General features: G+C 43.3%; 1 protein-coding gene across 5 annotated transcripts in view; it reads right to left on the reverse strand.

Moving 5' to 3' along the window:
- LOC137342691 (receptor-type tyrosine-protein phosphatase U-like) overlaps positions 1–17,734 on the reverse strand; it is a 767,577-nt gene that overhangs the window by 234,700 nt on the left and 515,143 nt on the right. For all 5 annotated transcript variants that reach the window (XM_068006795.1, XM_068006794.1, XM_068006792.1 and 2 more), the window contains one exon: positions 1,856–2,149. In XM_068006795.1, the coding sequence (XP_067862896.1) occupies positions 1,856–2,149 (294 nt within the window). The remainder of the gene's footprint in view (positions 1–1,855; positions 2,150–17,734) is intronic.

Consider the following 17,734-nt stretch of genomic DNA (forward strand, 5'->3'; position numbering starts at 1 on the left):
GGTTTCTTTTGGATGAAATGTTAAACCAAAGCCCTGTCTGCCCTCTCAGATGAACGTAAAAGATCCCTTGGCTCTATTTTGAAGAGAGGGGAGTTCTCCCCAGTGTCCTGGCCAATATTTCATCCCTCAACCATTACCACTGAGACACATGATCTGGTCATTATCTCATTGCTGTTTGTGGGACCTTGCTGTGTGCAAATTGGCTGCTGCGTTTCCTACATTACATCAGTGATTACACTTCAAAAATAATTAATTGACTGTAAAGTGCTAGGGAGGTCCTGAAAGACATCATATAAATGCATGTTCTTTCTTTCGTTTTGTACAGTAAGCAGTGGTCGGGGTGTCTAATCCAACGATGTTGGCAGGAGGGCCCGATCTATTTTCACGGCGAGATGCCACCAATTATTGTGCTGCTTATTGGCAACTTGCCGTTCGGGGGTGGTGGAGCGGGGCAAATCGTGCTGCTTCTTAAAGCCGACCTGCAGCTCTGAAAGGGGAGGTGGAGTTTTCAGTTGCGCTGAGTGGACAACAAATTACTAAGGCAGTAGGCAAAATGACGACAGCCAAGACACCCCAATTTTCTGATACTGTCATGCAACAAGTAAGAAGCAGGAAGGAGGTCCTCTTTCCATCAGATGATTGTCCCGGCAAATTAGACAGCAGCAATAGAGAGAAGTGGTTGGACAGGTCTGTAGGAGCAGCATTTTTCCCAGGACCCGGCTGCAGTACAGAAAGAAATTTAATGACCTCACCAGTACAGCCAAGGTAAGACTCCCCTTCACATCTGTCTTACTCTCTACACAGCCCTGCAACACCAGACTTTAGCCCCAGCTCCAGCAATCCTTCCTTCAGAAGCCAATCTTCCGAATCACAATGGATGACTTTATTACACTTTCTTCTGCTTGCACTCACACACTCGACACATGCTACTGCCCTCAAAACGACTTCCCCCTCTTGCCCACACCTGCTGCTTCTTCCTCTCAGCCTGCACACTATGTTAAGCTGCTTCACAACCCTTCAGAAAGGACCCCATATTTGGCTCCCATCGACCCAGGCCCCATCGACCGGCATGTTCTTGTGCCTCTTCCTAAATCAAGGTCCGCCCTAAAATCAGAACGGGCAGATTCCAATGTTAAGTCAGTAGTTTTTTTTATTGCAATTTTGGTCCTGCTATTGCCTCAGGCGTATCTGGGGTGTTAGCAAGACCAAAATCAGCTTGTGCGTATAACACGAACAGTGTGACACTTAACAAGCTTTGCAAGCCATTTCATGAGTGGTCTTCAGCAATATTCCTTTTAGGCCAATTCTGGCTTTTATTATAAGTCCCACCTTGGGTCTTTAGTCAACCTTCCACATGCATTCTTTCCTCTTTTGCCAGCTTAACATGGTTCTTTAATTGCACATCAGAAAATGAATTGCAATGTCTTAACAACTGACAGGGTGCAAAACCTTCTGGATCATCTCCACTCCAGTATCAACTTCACACATTTTGGTGCCAGCCATTTTTAAAGCTATCATGACAACAAGAATTAGGAATGAGTATGGGAACAGGAATAAGCCATTCAGCCCCTCAAGCCTGTTCCACCATTCAATTAGATCATGGCTGATCTGGATCTTAACTCCATCCACCCACCTTGGTTCCATAATACCCTCACCTAACAAAAATCTATCAATTAATCCGCAATTACAACTAAGGACGTATGAGCCTCAATCATAGGACATTCAATTAAAAACAAACCAATAGAAACAAATGATAGACCTCTAAAGATTCAGTGACATCGGTGAGGAAATACTAAAATCCATATTTTGTGAAGCATTTATCGAACAAAATTATGAAGACTGAAAGTGAACCTACCTGCACATTTAGTCTTGCTGATGAGTGGGGGTCCTGGGCCTCCCGTTCCTCCCTCTCCAGGCCGAGTCAGTAAGACACTGATCTGGTATTCAGTGTCTGGATCTAGGTGCCACAGCTTATAGCTCGGGTTGATGACGGCATGGACTTCCGACCAAGATCCTGAGGTCATCTTGTATTCAATCTCTTTCCGAATAACCGGGCCATCTCCAAATATTGAGTTGGTGTTTAGCTGTACCATCAGGTATGTCGAGCCAGCGCGGATCAACTGAGGCGGGGCAGCCGGGATTGGAGGTTCTAAACAGAACAGAAGAAAAAACGTCATTAATTCACTTTATTTTTAATTTAAAGAAAAAAAAACTTTAGTCTTCAGAACAAGAATCCCACTCTGGTTGAAGCTCTGAAAACTGTATGATAGGCAGTTGTCTGGGATGGTCTCTCACTCTCACAGCCATGCACTTGATCCTCAATCAGAATCACATGCATCAGAGTCTCAGACCCATGTGTCACTCAAACTCCTTTGCCTCAGCTGGGTAGGTCTTATTCATTCTCAATTGCACGATGCTAGGTAAGGCCCTACTTAGGAAGAGACACAGACACTGACCTGCCAAAATTATCTTTTTTCTTCTCTACCTTACTCCCTTTCTCCCCTGAACCTACAGATTCATGCTGGGGATGAACCCAATGGGCACCAGCCACTGACCCAAAACCTCGTCTAAGTGGCTGTTCTTCATGCGTGAGCCCAGACAGTGGCTTTCCCAAGCTATTTTACCATGGGCAACATTGTAGCTTGACCCTGTCCCGATGCCTACTTTCCAGCAAGGTCGAGTGATTGGCAATTAGGGCAGGAAACTCAGGCTGTTTTTTTTTCGCCTTCCCTGCCCCAGTTGGAGCCTAAATCACCTCAGACCACTGATCGAACCAGGGGCCTTCCTGGTTCCAACTGAGCCACTGGGCACTGACTGAACTTATCAACTATCATCGGAGATGCTTCATTCCCCCTTCCATCTGGCGGACTATAAAGTTACTCACTAAGGTGAATTTGGTGGATGGAAGAAAGACAGACCTACATTAATATAGCACCTTTCATGATCGCAGGACGTCCCAAAACGCTTTACAGCCAATGAAGTACTTTTGAAGTGTAGTCACTGTTGCAATGTAGGAAATGCAGCAGCTAATTTGCGCACAGCAAGGTCCCACAAATAATGTGATAACAACCAGATAATCGTATTAATGATGTTGATTGAGAGATGAATATTGGCCAGGACTCCCCCCGCGCATCTTCGAAATAGTGCCATGAGACCTTTTACGTCCACCTGAGAGAGCAGATGGGGCCAAGGTTTAACGTCTCATCCGAAAGACAAATTAAGGAAAAGGTATGGCAGCAAATGTCACACATAACGGGGAGAAAAAATATTCAAATATTGGACTAAATCATAGGCTCACTGGAGAACCAACACATCTACTCCAAGGCCATAGGTGCACCAATCTTATCCCTCCCCCACCTCACCTCCACCACCAACCATAAATTGGATGCTACTTTCTAGTTTTAATGTACCTTCATTTTGATCCTTTTTTATATAACGGAGCATTGAAAGCACAATATAACAAATGGATCTTTTTCCTAATGCAACTACTCTGTCCCATTCAAACAACCTGGTCAGTGCTCTTTCATGCACACTGCACAGGGCACTTTTTTAAAAACTCATTCATGGGATGTGGGCATTGCTGGCAAGGCCGGCATTTATTGCCCATCCCTAATTGCCCTCGTGAAGGTGGTGGTGAGCCACCTTCTTGAACCGCTGCAGTCCGTGTGGTGAAGGTTCTCCCACAGTGCTGTTAGGAAGGGAGTTCCAGGATTTTGACCCAGCGACGATGAAGGAACGGCGACATATTTCCAAGCCAAGATGGAGTGTGACTTGGAGGGGAACGTGCAGGTGGTGTTGTTCCCATGTGCCTGCTACCCTTGTCCTTCTAGGTGGTAGAGGTTGCAGGTTTGGGAGGTGCTGTCAAAGAAGCCTTGGCGAGTTGCTGCAGTGCATCTTGAAGATAGGACACACTGCAGCCACTCTCACCCTTCTGACTGCTTGTAAATAATTCTAATGAATCTTGATTCATAAAGTGAAGAAAATATGATCTCCATTATTTTTCCACAAATTTAAAATTCTTTTTTTGTTACATTTAATGTCCATTTTTCATTGCACATCAACTGAACTACCACTGGGAAACACATTTTAAAATATATCTACTTGTTCAAGGGCAATTCTTGCAGTGGAAACTAGATATGTTTATGAAGAAAGGGGATGAAGGAACATGCATTTCAGTCAGTTTTTCCCTCTTGTGGCATTTCTTCCGACAACAGTAGAGATGGAAATGGCGCAAGGATTAAGACATGGAAGTAGAATTTCCAAGGAGGTTTTTCCCAATTTCCTACCATAACTTCAGTGGAAGTAGAGCTGCCAACCTTCCAGAATTGCCCAGGAGTATCCAGGAATTGATGATTTATCTCCTGGACACTGCTGTGAGCAACGCAGGAGAATAATCACAGAGGCACTGAAAAAATTGGTATGTTTTTTTCATTTTTTTGAGCACTTCCGTTTATTAGTTATAGAAATATTGGAAATGGGGAAAAAGGCTGTTTGACTCTGCAGGTACCGTTGGAGGCAGGAGGTCATGTGATGAAACCTCCAGGAATACGTCCAACCAGAGTTGGCAGCGCGAAATGGAAGATCAGCGTTAGCCGCGGCGAAAAGACGTAAATGGTCAATTTTCCTGTGTTTCTGCCGAAGTTACGGTGGGAAATCGGAAGACTCCCCTGTAAAAATTCTACCTCCATGGGCCCTGCAGCTGAAAATATTGTTTACTAGGCCCCTACCTCAACTCAATTAAAGCAGCTTTTAGTGATCAGGAGAACAAGAAGAAAGTGTGTTGCTCCTCCTGTTATCTTGAATACAGACAATGTTGTTAAACTATCATTTAAGTTTCGTCATTGAAATTAAAATTCTGTGCCTTTGCTCCCAAACCACATTCTTTTCAATCTAATCAATGTGTAACTAACATCTTCATCAAGTCTTCTAATCAGTTAACATTAGCAAACCAAACCTACAAACAGCCAGTAATTGCTAATTTTCAATTAGCTCAGGCACTGAGAACTATCATTACTCTTTAATGTGGATTTGATAACAGTTAAAAGGCTTACTCTGCCTGTTAAAGCAACTAGCAACACACTTATGGCACTTTTAAGTTTGAAAACTGCAGCCAATGGTAAATGCATGCGTCTGTCACTACCTGTTGCACTTAGAAACATAAACTTGCTGTAATTTGCTGTGAGAAATCACTATTTTATGGCTCTTGCCAGAGTCGCCGGTTCTACTTCTGACTGGCTCGTGACAGGGAACTGCATGGGGTAGAAAGATAATTGAAGAGGGAGCAGTGCAGGGAGGCTGTTATAGCACCAGGCTCCTGACACAGGCACAGCAACGTAAGAGCATTTTTCATCTGTTTCAAAAAGACCGGAACGCACATTGATTATATTCTGTGGCATGTGTGCGGCCCCCCTCCCATCGACGCCAGGCATGTGGCCCCCCTCCCATCGATGGCAAGGGGAGGGCAAATACAATTACAAATTCCAATGTGTCTAGTTCACAGCGCGCACGCACACGCACACACGCACGCGCGCGCACACGCACGCGCACACGCACACGCACACGCACACGAAACACTGAATTAACCTTCTATATTTCCAATTCTGATCACTTGACACCATTTAAATCAAATCTAACTAAATCCCCATTATCTCACCTGTTATTAACCAAACCCTTATAGAGGCTCATCTCCTCTATATGATACACAGAGTAAATAGAAAATATCCAAACTGTTCGTCCCAACATTTTGTAACCATTAAAAAGCAGTTTAATGAACTATATTTAACTATGATGTGGAGATGCCGGTGATGGACTGGGGTTGACAATTGTAAACAATTTTACAACACCAAGTTATAGTCCAGCAATTTTATTTTAAATTCACAAGCTTTCGGAGATTTTCTCCTTCCTCAGGCAAATGTTTCAGGATCTCCTTGAAGCCTACGCATTTATACATATTGAACAATAATACATGGTGTTTACAGACTGCCCCTGCAACTGCCCGTTGCCAAGGCAATCACCGTGTTCAGACAGAGAGGTGTCATCTGCAGAACCCCCGAATACACATTCAACAAAAAAACAAACAGGGAAAAAAAACAGAGAAAAAAAAACACAGAGAGAGGCAGAAACATCCGGAAGGCAGAGAGAGCCAGCAAATGACCCATTATATTAAAAACAGATAACATTTGTTCGCTGGTGGGGTAACGTGTAGCGTGACATGAACCCAAGATCCCGGTTGAGGCCGTCCTCATGGGTGCGGAACTTGGCTATCAATTTCTGCTCGACGATTTTGCGTTGTCGTGTGTCTCGAAGGCCGCCTTGGAGTACGCTTACCCGAAGGTCGGTGGATGAATGTCCATGACTGCTGAAGTGTTCCCCGACTGGGAGGGAACCCTCCTGTTTGGCGATTGTTGCGCGGTGTCCGTTCATCCGTTGTCGCAGCGTCTGCATGGTCTCGCCAATGTACCATGCTCTGGGGCAGGAAAGGATGCCCCAGAGCATGGTACATTGGCGAGACCATGCAGACGCTGCGACAACGGATGAACGGACACCGCGCAACAATCGCCAAACAGGAGGGTTCCCTCCCAGTCGGGGAACACTTCAGCAGTCATGGACATTCATCCACTGACCTTCGGGTAAGCGTACTCCAAGGCGGCCTTCGAGACACACGACAACGCAAAATCGTCGAGCAGAAATTGATAGCCAAGTTCCGCACCCATGAGGACGGCCTCAACCGGGATCTTGGGTTCATGTCACGCTACACGTTACCCCACCAGCGAACAAATGTTATCTGTTTTTAATATAATGGGTCATTTGCTGGCTCTCTCTGCCTTCCGGATGTTTCTGCCTCTCTCTGTGTTTTTTTTTTCTCTTTTTTTTCCCTGTTTGTTTTTTTGTTGAATGTGTATTCGGGGGTTCTGCAGATGACACCTCTCTGTCTGAACACGGTGATTGCCTTGGCAACGGGCAGTTGCAGGGGCAGTCTGTAAACACCATGTATTGTTCAATATGTATAAATGCGTAGGCTTCAAGGAGATCCTGAAACATTTGCCTGAGGAAGGAGAAAATCTCCGAAAGCTTGTGAATTTAAAATAAAATTGCTGGACTATAACTTGGTGTTGTAAAATTGTTTACAATATTTAACTAATGTAAGGAATCTTACAACACCAGGTTACAGTCCAACAATTTTATTTTAACTATAGAGCATTGTTTCCTCAATTGTCTTATTGTTCTTTATTTGCAATATAATTGTTGAAATTTCCACATCGTTCACCTGACGAAGGAGGTAGCCTCCGAAAGCTTGTGAATTTAAAATAAAATTGCTGGACTATAACTTGGTGTTGTAAAATTGTTTACAATTGTTGAAACAGACATGGTGGAGTTACTGAGCCCAGCTGTGTGATGGGCACATTGTACAGACATTGCACTTCATCAATATCTGCGTTCCAACTCTATGTAGCAATTTAACTCCGTCACACAAACTGCTTCGCTAACTCTTCCAAGCTAGTTGCTTTGACGATGTCACCAGCTCTCAAATGTTTCAACATAAAGATTTAACAAAAACAAACGGGCTGTTAACTGTAATGATATTTAACAGTTTGATTTCTCCCTCAAAGTTCTCACCTCTTGTCCTGAAGGCACTTATTGTTGGGGGGTTGGTTTCACAGGTGACAGCAGTATTCCAGTACCATGCACAAGAGGCCGTTCACCATCTCTGAGTCCAGACAGTGAGTATCAACGAGCTATTGGCCCAGGGAGAATATTATAGTGTTGAACCCCACTCTGATCCCCCACTGCCCCTGATATGTACTTTCTAGCAGGAATCGGTCAGACAGCAAATAGGAGCCTGATTTTCTTCCCCCCACACACACTAGTCCAGGGACATTGAAGTCAATTGTAGTGAACCAAATGCTTCTACAGCTGAGATCAATTAACTCAGTACAGACGGGATCAAACGATCAATATGTCTCTGTGCTGCACTGGGCAGTGTATTAACCCAATGAGCCAGCGGGGAGTTACCATTTGTTACTATCATTTACACTTTATAAAAATCACTCATTTAAGCACGAACTCGATTGGCTTCAAATGAGGATTATTTGTGGTGATGGAGGGGAGGCAGATCATATCAAAGCTGGGAGGCAGCAGTTCAATAAAGAGTTCCTACATTTACTGTTCACCAATAACAGAGCGAACCTAATAGATAGACGTACATTCTTCATTTAATGTAGGTGTGTAATCTACGTCTAGAGTAGTTCAGAATGGGAAGAATTTGAATCTACTGGGCTGTGAGCACACATGATATGTTTAATGAAAAAGGCCTGTCAGCCCATTTGATCCCATGCTTTCACAGTATCAATCCTTCTGCCTTTTCACTTCAGCTTCTGGCTGTTTCTTCACGGGCTCCAGTGTGCTGGCTTCAAACACCAATCCTGGCAGCCTGTTCCTGTGCTGGTCGCTCTCTATATAAAGATATTGGCCCAGAATTTCCATGGGGTCTGCAGCGCAGCCTGGCTGGGAATAAGTCAGCTTGGAGTGCAGTGTAGCCTCAAGGAAATGGTGTGTGACTTGGATACTCCGGGTTCCTGCCGAGGCTGTGAGTGTCCGTCGGGGCATGGTTGCGGTGGGACCTTTGTCCGTTCCAAAAGTAGCCCATGACGTCAGAGAGAATTTTCATCGCCAAACTTCCTGGCATCTGTCCGTAAAGTCACTCTTCACAATATATAACACATAAAGCAGAATATAGGAAGAGCTATCAGTCTTTTGTTTCAATGACCACTTCAGGTGATGTCCAAAAACTGTAGATCATTAAAGTTTAATTTTTAGGTGCCATTGAACAGCAAGGTTTGAAGTCTCTCCAATACATAGAACATTGAAGGTTCCACAAAAAGAACCTGCATTTATACAGCGTCTTTCACAACCTCAGGACATCCCAAAGTACTTTACAGCCAATGAAGTACTTTCTGAAGAGTAGTCGCAGTTATAACATAGGAAACATGGCAGCCAATTTGCGCACAGCATGGTCCCACAAAAAGCATGAGATAATGATTAGATAATCTGTTTTAGTGATGTTGGTTGAGGGATAAATATTGGCCAGGACACCGGGGAGAACTCCCTTGCTCTTCTTTGAAATAGTGCCATGGAATCTTTTATATCCACCTGAGGGGGCAGACAGTGCCTCGGTTTAACAGCTCATCCAAAGGACGGCACCTCTGAAAGTGCAGCACTCCTTCAGTACTGCACTGGAGTGTTGGCCTAGCTTTTGTGCTCAAGTCTTGAGTGGGACTTGAACCCACAACCTTCAATTGGGGTGTTGCAATCGGCTTCAATGCCCGTGGGCTAAGATGGGGAAGAAATAATCAGCCAGGCTTGCCGCTTTCTATCAAAATCCAGTGACTCCTGATAGAAAGTGCAAATGTTACGATAATTGGGAGAGAGTAGAATCGAGCCTAGCTGTGATGCTGTCCATGGTAGAATAACCTGAAGACAATCGCTGTCCAGGTTCACCTATGACGACATTAGAGGGCTACTAGTCAGTGGAACTGTGACCCAGCAAGAGTTAGCGCCTTCACGAGAGGAAATGTTGAAGAGGAGGCAATCGGAGGGAAAAAAGCATTATTTAAATGTGGTGTCTTTATACCTTTGATTAAATGAAGCTTTTCATAACATTATTTCATTCAAATGAAAATGTAGTAACAAACTCATTTAACAGTATCTGATATCAAATTTCCATTTTACTAAAACAAATTGCCATTTGCAGTATTTCAGGTCTATCATATCAGTTTTTATTTCCATTTCCAGTTATTGATTTGCTTCTCTTACTTGCAAACTCATTCTACCATGAAAATAAGCAAGACAGCTGTATACTCAGATCACTCAGATGCTGTTTAAAACAATGCCATTAATGGTTAAGATAAACACTTTTTTTTCTCCCTATGACTGCACGGTTGTTCTGCTCAGTTTAAACAACCTTAGATTTATTGCTATCATTTTTTCATCACTTTGTGTTTTATGGGTTTGAAAATAGAGTGAATAGCTGATCTTAATGGATGTACCTCACAAGCATCAAAGTACATTCTTCTCTTGAGATGGGGGTGGGGAGAAGAATTTCACGAGCTATACAAGTGGGGCAAAATCCAGGCATAACCAGGTGTCATCCCAAATTCCTGGTCCCTCATTCCCCCCCATGCCCCCTGGCACCATCAGTGGAAATAGGGCTTTCCACCCTCTCTGGCACCAGGAATTTTCGAGGCCTCAGTGACCAAGCTCACACACACAAATGTCCCAACCATTGCCATGGCAATTGTACTGGGCCTTCTTTATTGTAGGATTGCAGCCACATGGACTCGCACCAAAAATATTTTTAAAGCAATAATGTAGGTAACATCACAGAGGGCCATTTTAACAACCGTCCTTTCTCTCTGCACCCTTGTGGCAATGGTTTACTTATCGTCAATCATAACAATATAGAGATAATCCTACTTACTATCTCTCTAAAGTGACAGAAAGATAAAATGTAGACGATGTATATTTAACCTCAGCTTTCTATAGGCTACATGCTTCAAGTTTATTTACTCCGTTCCCAACAAAAGGAATGGGAACGGCTTTTAAGGGTCAAAGGCCAGAGACAATGTTGATGTGCTGGGCAATTCATTTGCTTGTTGACACTACAATTAGCTTTCACTTTTGACCCTGAGAGGTCATTCTCACTTCCTGTCAAAGTGCCATGAAAAGAATGGATAGGTTTATATAATGTAGTCCACTTGACCACAATGAATGGTGAACAGAATTGAAGGAAAGAAAATTTTCTGAATCCCTAAACTTCAGGGATGTGTTGTCAACGCCACAAAAGAAATACTTTCCTGGGTTTGTGGGAGATGGTTCTTGTGTGCACTACTTGTTGTGGTTTTGGAAACATCGAGTTACATCGAAACTACAGCACAAAAACAGGCCATTCGGCCCAACTGGACTATGCCTGCGTTTATACTCCACACGAGCCTCCTCCCTCCCTACTTCATCAAAACTTATCAGCATTCCCTTCTATTCTTTTTTTCCCTCATATGCTAATCTAGCTTCCCCTTAAATGCATCTGTGCTATTTGCCTCAACTACTCCTTGTGGTAGCATGTTCCACATTTTTACCCCTCTTTGGGTAAAGAAGTTTCTCCTGAATTCCCTATTGGATTTATTAGCAACTGTTTTATATTTATGACCTTTAGTTTTGGATTTCCCCACAAGTGGAAACGTTTTCTCTCTGTTTACCCTATCAAACCTTTTCATTATCTTAAAGACCTCTATTAGATGACCCCTCGGCCTTCTCTTTTCTAGAGTGAAGAGCCCCAGCCTGTTCAGCCTTTCCTGATAAGTATATCCTCTCAGTTCTTGTGAATATTTTTTGCACCCTCGCCAATGCCTCTATATCCTTTCTTTAATATGGAGATCAGAACTGCGCACAGTGTGGTCTAACCAAGGTTCTATACAAGTTTAACATAACTTCTGCTTTTCAATTCTATCCCTCTAGAAATGAACCCTAGTGCTTGATTTGCCTTTTTTATGGCCCTATTCACCTGTGTCGTTACTTTTAGTGATCTGTGTGTCTGTACCCCTGGATCCCTTTGCTCCTCTATCCCATTTAGACTCTTATTATCCAAGCAGTATGTGGCCTCCTTATTCTTCCTACCAAAATGCACCACCTCACACTTATCGATATTGAAATTCATTTGCTAATTGCATGCCCATTCTGCAAGTTTATTAATATCCTCTTGCATTTTGACGCATTCATCCTTTGTGTTAACTACACCACCCAATTTGGTGTCGTCCATAAATTTTGAAATTGTACTTCTGATTCCCAAATCCAAATCGTTAATATAAATTGTGAACAACAGTGGTCCCAGCACTGTTCCCTGTGAAACACCACTTCCCACCTTCTGCCAGTCTGAATAGCTATTCTTAACCCCATCTCTCTGTTTTCTCTTTTGTAGCCAGCTTGCTATCCATTCTGCTACGGGTCCCCTGAATCCACATGCTTTGACCTTAGTCATGAGTCTACGATGTGGTACCTTATCGAAGGCCTTTTGAAAATCCAAATATATTACATCGACTGTATTATCCTTGTCTTCTCTTTCTGTTACTTCTTCAAAGAATTCAATAAGGTTAGTCAAGCATGACTTTCCCATCTGAAATCCGTGATGACTATTCTTTATTATGTTTTCGTTTTCTAGATGTTTTTCTAATACATCTTTGAGTAAAGATTCCATTATCTTTCCTACCACTGACATAAACGGTATCTTCTCATTGTGTCTCAGCAGACTTGACTTTCTGATATCTGTGACAATTCCAAATCCAAAACTGTTTTTTCAGTTTCAATCTCCACATTATATTTTGTCCTTCCCCTTTCTGCTCGTAACTTTCCAGAATCTACCTTGTTATGGTTTAGAGTACTGCGGTCTTCCATACAAGCTTAGGTGAGAAAGTAATGCTATCCATTTTTCTGCTGCTCTATGCTGCTTTACCCTCCATACCTGTTGATTTAGGCACTGGGTCGCTGTCTCAACAGGGAAGCACTGGAGATGAACAAAAGGAGCTCTCCCATTTGGTGGTTGTTTAACAATGTCTGTGCATCGTCTCCCCGTGTTCACACTAAAATTCTGCTACTAGAATAAGGAAGCAGCTTTTAGTATTGGAAATGCAAGGACATCGCTTTTCTCTGATCCGAACAAATCAAATGCCAATGTAAATGTGCCTAAAGGAATTTAGGAGTCTAGGTACCAAAGGCCATCTGACAGTGCAAACAACTATCAAATGATTAATGGGATGCTGGGCTTCATCACAAAAAGTGTATAATATAAATACAGGTAAGTACTACTGCAATTAGTGTGCTGTTCAGAATTCATTTTAAAGTGTTCAGTTTTGCACACCCCACCTCAGGAAGGATGTACTGGCCTTGGAGAAGGTCCAGCAATGAATCACCAAGATAAAGGCACTTAACCATGATAAGAAATTAGATAAACGTGGGCTATATACTCTAGAGATGGGAAGGTTCAGAGATGGTCTAATTGAGATGTTTAAATAATGAAGGGGATTAACAGGGTAGATTGGAAATGATTCTTCCCTCGAGTAGGGATATCTAGAACAAGGGGAACATAATCAGTCAAAAAAATGCTCCACACCAAAAGAGTTGCAAGAATGCCTGAAAAGCCTTAGATGTAGAATCAATTTAGATTTCACAAAGGGAGATAGTTAATTACTTGGGAAGGGAAAGGTATGACGGAATCTGAAGAAATGGCAGGAAATTGCAATTAACAAGATGAAGAGCTGCTAATGTTAATGGTGGAGCAGGCTCGATAGACTGAATGACGTACCCTGTATCCTGTATAAAATATTCCTCAAAGGAATATGTTGATGTGGGTGCAGCCTGTTTCCCCTCTGTTGTGTGAACTGTCCAGCTTTCCCCTTTTCCATCAAACAGTAATGAAGTATACCTGGATCTGCTTGTTAATCTGAATAACCTGCCGTTTCAATCATTACCTATGTTTCTAAAACGTGTTCTTTGTTTCTTACTTCACACATAAACCTCCCTCCTCTTACCCCCGTCTTCAATAACAAAGAGACGTGGTAACAGGATGTCACTGAAGTAGAATTTGGTGACATAGAAGACAGTCGACACAAAGAGCTCCTTACTAATCATGGTCAGCCATGACATATGACTGGCAGGTATCAACAAATCTGTGCAACATTTGACTTTACGTGGTACCTTTAATGTCCCTGAGGGATTGTGCAGGAGGTGGGGGGGTGGGGGGAGCGGCGGAGCGATTTAAAATAGACCATTGGTGAGTTGAATGGTATTTAGGAATCTATGGTACACTGGCCTTTCCCATCTAGAGCCTGACTTTGAATCCAGCCCAGATCAATGGTAAAGTCATCTCTGTCCATTGACTGAGGGCTGGGTTCTTAAGGGCTCCCAGCCACTAAACAGCTGGAATAAAAAGGTGTGCAGATGTTGGGCGAGGTCAGGTACAGAAGCAGTTGTGAGGTCTCCAGAGTTGAATAGCCTGGTAAGACTCATTGCCTTGGCTTACACAGGAAGAATGCCACTGGTGCAAATAATTAAGAATGCCAGGCACTGATGGAACCTTTCCCCAAACATGAGTTAGTGTTTTTAGGAGAAGTAGGAAGAAAATTGAATGGAGGGGAGGGGGAAAGAGTCAATTGAGGAGAAAGATGGGAAAATCTTGATTTAATTTTGTTTTGCTGTACATACTTAATACCATTTTGGGAGCAACAACGCGACGAGAACTGCAGCGGTTCAAGAAAAAGGGCCATCCGCCTTCTCAGGGCAAGTAGGAATGGACAACAAATGCCAGCCTTGCCAGCGTCACCCACATCCCGAAAACAAATGATCCGGGAGGCATTCCGTTCAAGCTGCACTCTCAGCTGGTGCCAGCTAAAAACATTCCAACAAGAAGAAACCGGGAGAAAATTGACAGGCAGCAGGTTCTTAAAGTTCAAACAGATAGGAGAAGTGCTCGAACTCGGCCTAGGCTTTGTTGTGGAAACACCGGGATTTTCATTACCAAGGTTTTAATTGAACGGCAAGCTTGATAATTTACTCCAAACTACCTCTTTGCAAGTAGGCAATCAATTTCACAAATCTGATGGGACTATCAGCGTTCTCCGTGTGTGAGGGAGCTGCCCATCACGCAGGCCCGGCACGATGTTGCTATTGAAATCACGCTTCATCGCTGAAGCGCAACAAATTAATTTTTCGCTACAAATACAAGGATGGGCCGAGGAGCAGGAGGCAGCTCTTGTATTGGTACCGGACTGGAAAGGAATTCCATTCTTACTTTCCATTCCTCACCCCGGGAACATCAATGCTCAGCGATCAGTCAAAATTGACAGAGCGTGAAAAGCACAGCAGGGCTGAAATAGGTTTTGGCAGGATATCAAAAGCAGCCTCTGCAGTGTTCAGAACTAAGTTAAGCTGATTGCTATTTCATTCCTGTAAGTATATGAAGGAGACCTCCAGCTTTGCTGAGTAGACCAAAATATTGCTGCACTATAATTTTTTCTCCACTGAATTGTACAGGGCAATAAAGATCTTCGTTTATTTTGGCTGATTTAGGCCTTTAATCCGTATAGTACGGGTAATGAGGTGGTTATGTTCTCCACTAGTAATCTAGATGCTTAGGCTAATAATCCAGGGAACGAGAGTTCAAATCCCACCAAGCGTTTGACTTAAGTCTGGAAATAAAAAGCTGGTCAGTAAAGTGACCACGTCGTAAAAACCCCAAGTGGTTCACTAATGTCCCTTTAGGGAAGGAAACCTGCCATCCTTACCCAGTTTGGCCTCGATGTGACTCCAGTCCTACACCAATGTGATTGACTCTTAACTGCCTCTCAGTTGCATCAAACTGGTCAGCGGTTCTAAAAGGCGGCCCACCACCACCTTCTCTGGGCAACTAGGGCTGGGCAATAAATGCCCACATCATCACTTAGCACTGGGTTAGCAACATATCCGGGACCTAAAACAAGCCATTTTTGGTGGATTAAAAGTTTGCAATCTGAACAATTTTGTCTTCTGAATTAGCAAACACACAATAAATATTTTATAACTTACTTACAAAGAATATGCAAACATAGCAGGTGCATGCTAGCTCCACCAGGAGAGCAACACAATGTCAGTAATGCTATGATCAAAGCCCCCGTTTCATTAAAATTCTCAATCGCTTTTTGATTCCCATATTCCTTTGTCAACTTGGATGTTTAGTTGCTGCATCAGGCAGTGTCATTCCTTTAGCATCATATGATGTTACAACATCTGGAAGCCTTTATGTAATCCAATTTGATTAGCTTCAGCTTGCTTGTGCCTACCTCATTAATCACCGGTGTTTCCAATGTGTGAATTCATTAAAATAGAACTTGTTTCTCATAATTGTCAATTCTTTTATCTTCCTCCTTCCCCTCTCCTATCTGTCACCCAACTTCCCTGCTCCACAAAGTTTCGTCAAGCTGGAGGGATAAGAAAGAAAGAACTTGCATTTATATAGCGCCTCTGGCGACCTCAGGACATCCCCAAAGTGCTTCAAAGCTGATTAAATGTTTTTAAGGGTAGTCATTGTTGTAATGTAGGGAAATTGTGGCAGCCAATTTGGGCACAGCAAGCTCCCACAAACAGGGACGCGATTCATGACCAGATACTCTGTTTTAGTGAGGTTGCGTAAGGGATAAATATTAGGCAGGACACCAGGAGAACTCCCCTGCTCTTCCAATAGTGCCATGGGATCTTTTAAATCCACCCGAGGGGGCAGACGGAGCTTCGATTTCACGTCGCAGCCAAAAGACGGCACCTCCGACAGTGTGGCACTCCATCAGTACTGCACTGGAGTGTCAGCCTAGGTTAAGTGCTCAGGTTTCTGGAGTGGGGGCTTGAACCTACAGCCTTCTGAGTTAGCTATCTGAGTTGGGACAACAGTCAGTCTGCCACAAGTGATAGCAGAGTCATTGAGCTAGGAAGAAGCGTAAAATCAGCCAGGGGTCCTGCTCCTGATGGCAATCCATGGAGCCCTGCTGCAAAGTGTAGGGTGAGAACAGGATCGGATTTGCCTATGGTGTCTTTCCTTGTTGAATGGCCCTTCCCTACTCATGGTGGAGAATGGTCACTTGGGTGAGATAGTGGAGAGCTGTCAGCACCCATTGAACCATATAGTAGCATCGGTCAGCACCCACGGAGCAGGAGGGGACAAAGTTAGCAACAGCTAATAACCACGACACATTAAATGTGTAAGAGAATGCATGAATTACTCCAGGATTCTGCAAGGCCTCAGTACACTGATGTCAAGATCGCAGGTGGGCGACGTGCTTCGTTTGTCACAAATTAATATGGACAACTTTCCTGTGCCGCAAGTGTGTTCACTCAGCATAACACTCACTGTCGCTGAGCACACAATCCCCCATTACATGCCACCCCGTGAAGCGTGTCAGAGGTCGCTGTTGTACAATACCCATAGGACAACACGCAGGCTGACAAAATGTATGACAAGACTGTAACACGTCGAGAGGTTCAGACAACACTGCGAACTGCAAGAGCGAAGTTTCAATGTTTGGCCAACTGTTGTTTGAACCTCTGAAATGTGTTATTCCCTTGAAACACCCTCCCGTCAGCCTCATCTACATACAGGTGCAGTCTGTGGGGTCAGTTATGTTCTGTCTTCTCCAAGATCCTTTTTTGCCAGCAGTGGAGGTCACAGTAAACAACATAAAAGAGTTACACGACTGAATGATATAATGTGAACTATATCGTTGTGTAACAAGATTTAAATTACTGTGACACTGGATTTTATTTCAAGGTAAGTTACAGGGAAGCAACATCTCCTGTTTATTACATAAATCCACCTTCTACGAAACACACGGGTGAATATATCACTATGGAGACATACACCGTGAAATACTGTCTATTTTTTAAAAATAGTTACGTTATGCACTAAACTCATTGAGGTACTAGAATAATACTTACATTCATACAGTGCCTTATCATGTCAAAGCACGAATTATTTTGAAGTGCTGACACCACAAACCATCGGAGTATAGTTCAAGTGGTTTATAATAATTTTCCAAAGCCCATTGAGATGAGATATCTCGCCAGTAATCACTCCATGTGTACTTTGAAGCTTTGTTTTGTTTATGCTGCATTCTGTTTGCCAAGACAACAATGTTGGTTCAGATGGCTTCAATACTGAAGGATT

The sequence above is a fragment of the Heptranchias perlo genome, chromosome 26 (assembly GCF_035084215.1).
Source record: "Heptranchias perlo isolate sHepPer1 chromosome 26, sHepPer1.hap1, whole genome shotgun sequence".
NCBI lineage: Eukaryota > Metazoa > Chordata > Chondrichthyes > Hexanchiformes > Hexanchidae > Heptranchias > Heptranchias perlo.